This window comes from Rutidosis leptorrhynchoides, chromosome 8, assembly GCF_046630445.1.
Source record: "Rutidosis leptorrhynchoides isolate AG116_Rl617_1_P2 chromosome 8, CSIRO_AGI_Rlap_v1, whole genome shotgun sequence".
In the NCBI taxonomy this organism is placed as follows: Eukaryota; Viridiplantae; Streptophyta; class Magnoliopsida; order Asterales; family Asteraceae; genus Rutidosis; species Rutidosis leptorrhynchoides.
Window position 1 is genome coordinate 22,643,691 of NC_092340.1, and position 2,149 is coordinate 22,645,839.

General features: G+C 39.6%; 1 protein-coding gene across 1 annotated transcript; it reads left to right on the forward strand.

Moving 5' to 3' along the window:
* Positions 1 to 460: 460 nt before the first annotated feature.
* On the forward strand, positions 461 to 1,156 carry LOC139863221 (uncharacterized). The gene is made up of 2 exons (XM_071851865.1): positions 461 to 643; positions 731 to 1,156. The coding sequence occupies exons 1-2, from the start codon at positions 461 to 463 to the stop codon at positions 1,154 to 1,156; spliced, it is 609 nt and encodes a 202-aa protein (XP_071707966.1).
* Positions 1,157 to 2,149: the final 993 nt, after the last annotated feature.

The following is a 2,149-nucleotide window of genomic DNA, read 5'->3' on the forward strand; positions in this document are numbered from 1 at the left end:
AATCGTCATAGGTGCAAATATTATTCCAAGAAAGCAAAGAACATTATCAAGAAGCAAGCTTCAAGGGGGAGATCCGAGAGTTACGAGGGGGGACATTCGATTAATAATGTGGAATTAAAAGAGTTTGAGGGACAAATTGGATTGAGGTGGCCTCGCCCCAATCCCTTGTAAGTTCCATTTTGTTCCTTTGTCGTTTTGTATTTGTTTTTTTATGAAGATTATTTCTTTAAATATTCGTGGGTTCGGGATTAAGGGTAAATTCGGGTGGGTCAAAGAGTTATGTCGCAAGGAAAGGCCGGATATAGTTGCCTTTCAAGAAACTAAGTGTAAGGAATTAAAGGAAAATTGGGTGCACGCTTTATGGGGAAATAGTAATTGTGGGTTTGTTCAAAGGGAGGCGGTTGATAACTCGGGTGGTACTCTTTTGATTTGAGACCTTAATAGTTTTATCCCGAATAGTATGGCTAGTTGTGAGTACTTTTTAGCAATCCGTGGTAAGTGGTGTGGTTCGGGGCATGAAACAATTATAGTAAATGTGTATGGTCCGCACAAAGATGTTAAGAAAATTGAGATGTGGATTAGACTAGAAAATCTAATTAGTAATTATGACTCGGCGTGGGTGTTGTGTGGTGACTTCAATGAGGTTAGAAAGCAATCGGATAGGTTAAATTGTGTGTTCCACCAAGCTCGGGCTATGCGTTTTAATGACTTCATCATGAGGAATAATTAGATTGAAATTCCTATTAATGGTAAAAGGTTCACTAGGATTAGTGTTGATGGCACTAAATTTAGTAAACTCGATCGTGTACTTGTTAACGACAACTTCTTGAAATTGTGGAAAGACTTATCGGTTATTGCATTAGAACGTAAGGAATCGGATCATTGCCCGTTGTTGCTACATGATAAAAATATTGATTTTGGGCTTAAACCCTTTAAGTGTTTTGATGAATGGCTAAAAAAGGAGGGTGTGGATAAGGTGATTCAAGATGCTTGGAGCAAGCCGGTGAATATTTCGAAAAAAGATTGTCTTTTCGGAGACAAGCTTAAGAATGTGAAAAATGAATTGAAGGCATGGAGTAAAATAGAATTTGGGGACTTAGAGAACGAGATTTTGGTGCTAAAAGAAAAATCTATTAGGCTAGAAGCTTTGGCGTAATTAGGGACAATTAGTGATGGTGATCGGGAATGTTGGTTGGAGGCTCACAGATGTTGGATGGAAAAAGAAAATATCAAATCCGAAATGTTGAAACAAAAGGCGAGAATCCGGTGGAATCTAGAAGGAGACGAGAACTCAAAATTTTTTCATGCCTCCATTAAAAGGAGGTATAACAAATGTAATATTCGGGGTTTAAACATCAACGGATTGTGGACGGAAGATCCAAGGGTCGTAAAATCAACGGTCTTTGATCACTTTCGTAATTTATTCGGAGTAAACAACTATAGCAGGCCCACTCTTCGTCAATGGGCTGTGAGGGACATCAGTGCAAATAGGCCTGAATTTATTGGGCCGCCTATCAGAACATCACTGTTGGGCCTGCTCAAAACAACAACGTGGGGCCTGCTTCTTCTGTTTGCTGCGTGGGCTCAGGCAACAGCATATAGCCCGTTACTCTTGTTGGGCAGCCATATGGTCCATTTCTTTACAGTAGGAGTTCCATGGATGAAAACACAAGTGAAAGGGGGTCGAGGTCTGAACAATGTGAGCAACAAAATAACTTTTTTTCCTATTTTTCTAACTCTTTATCTTTGGATGAAGCAAATGATCTTGAAAAGGTATTTAGCGAAAATGAAATTTTGGAGGCCGTGAAAGATTGTGGAAGTTCGAAGGCGACGGGTCCGGATGGGTTTAATTTGGGGTTCTACAAAAAAAGTTGGTACACTATTAAAGGTGATCTTATTGAAGCTATAAACTTCTTTTGGGAAAAGGGTGAGTTGTCGAAGGGATGTAATGCGTCTTTTGTCACTCTCGTTCCGAAAAAATTGGACCCGGTTAGCTTAAACGATTACCGCCCGATTAGTTTAATAGGTAGCTTTTACAAGGTGATCACTAAACTTCTTTCTAATCGCCTTAAAAAAGTTATTCCTAATCTTGTCGGGTTCGAACAAAGCGCGTTTGTCAAAGGGAGAAATATCTTAGACGGAGCTCTCG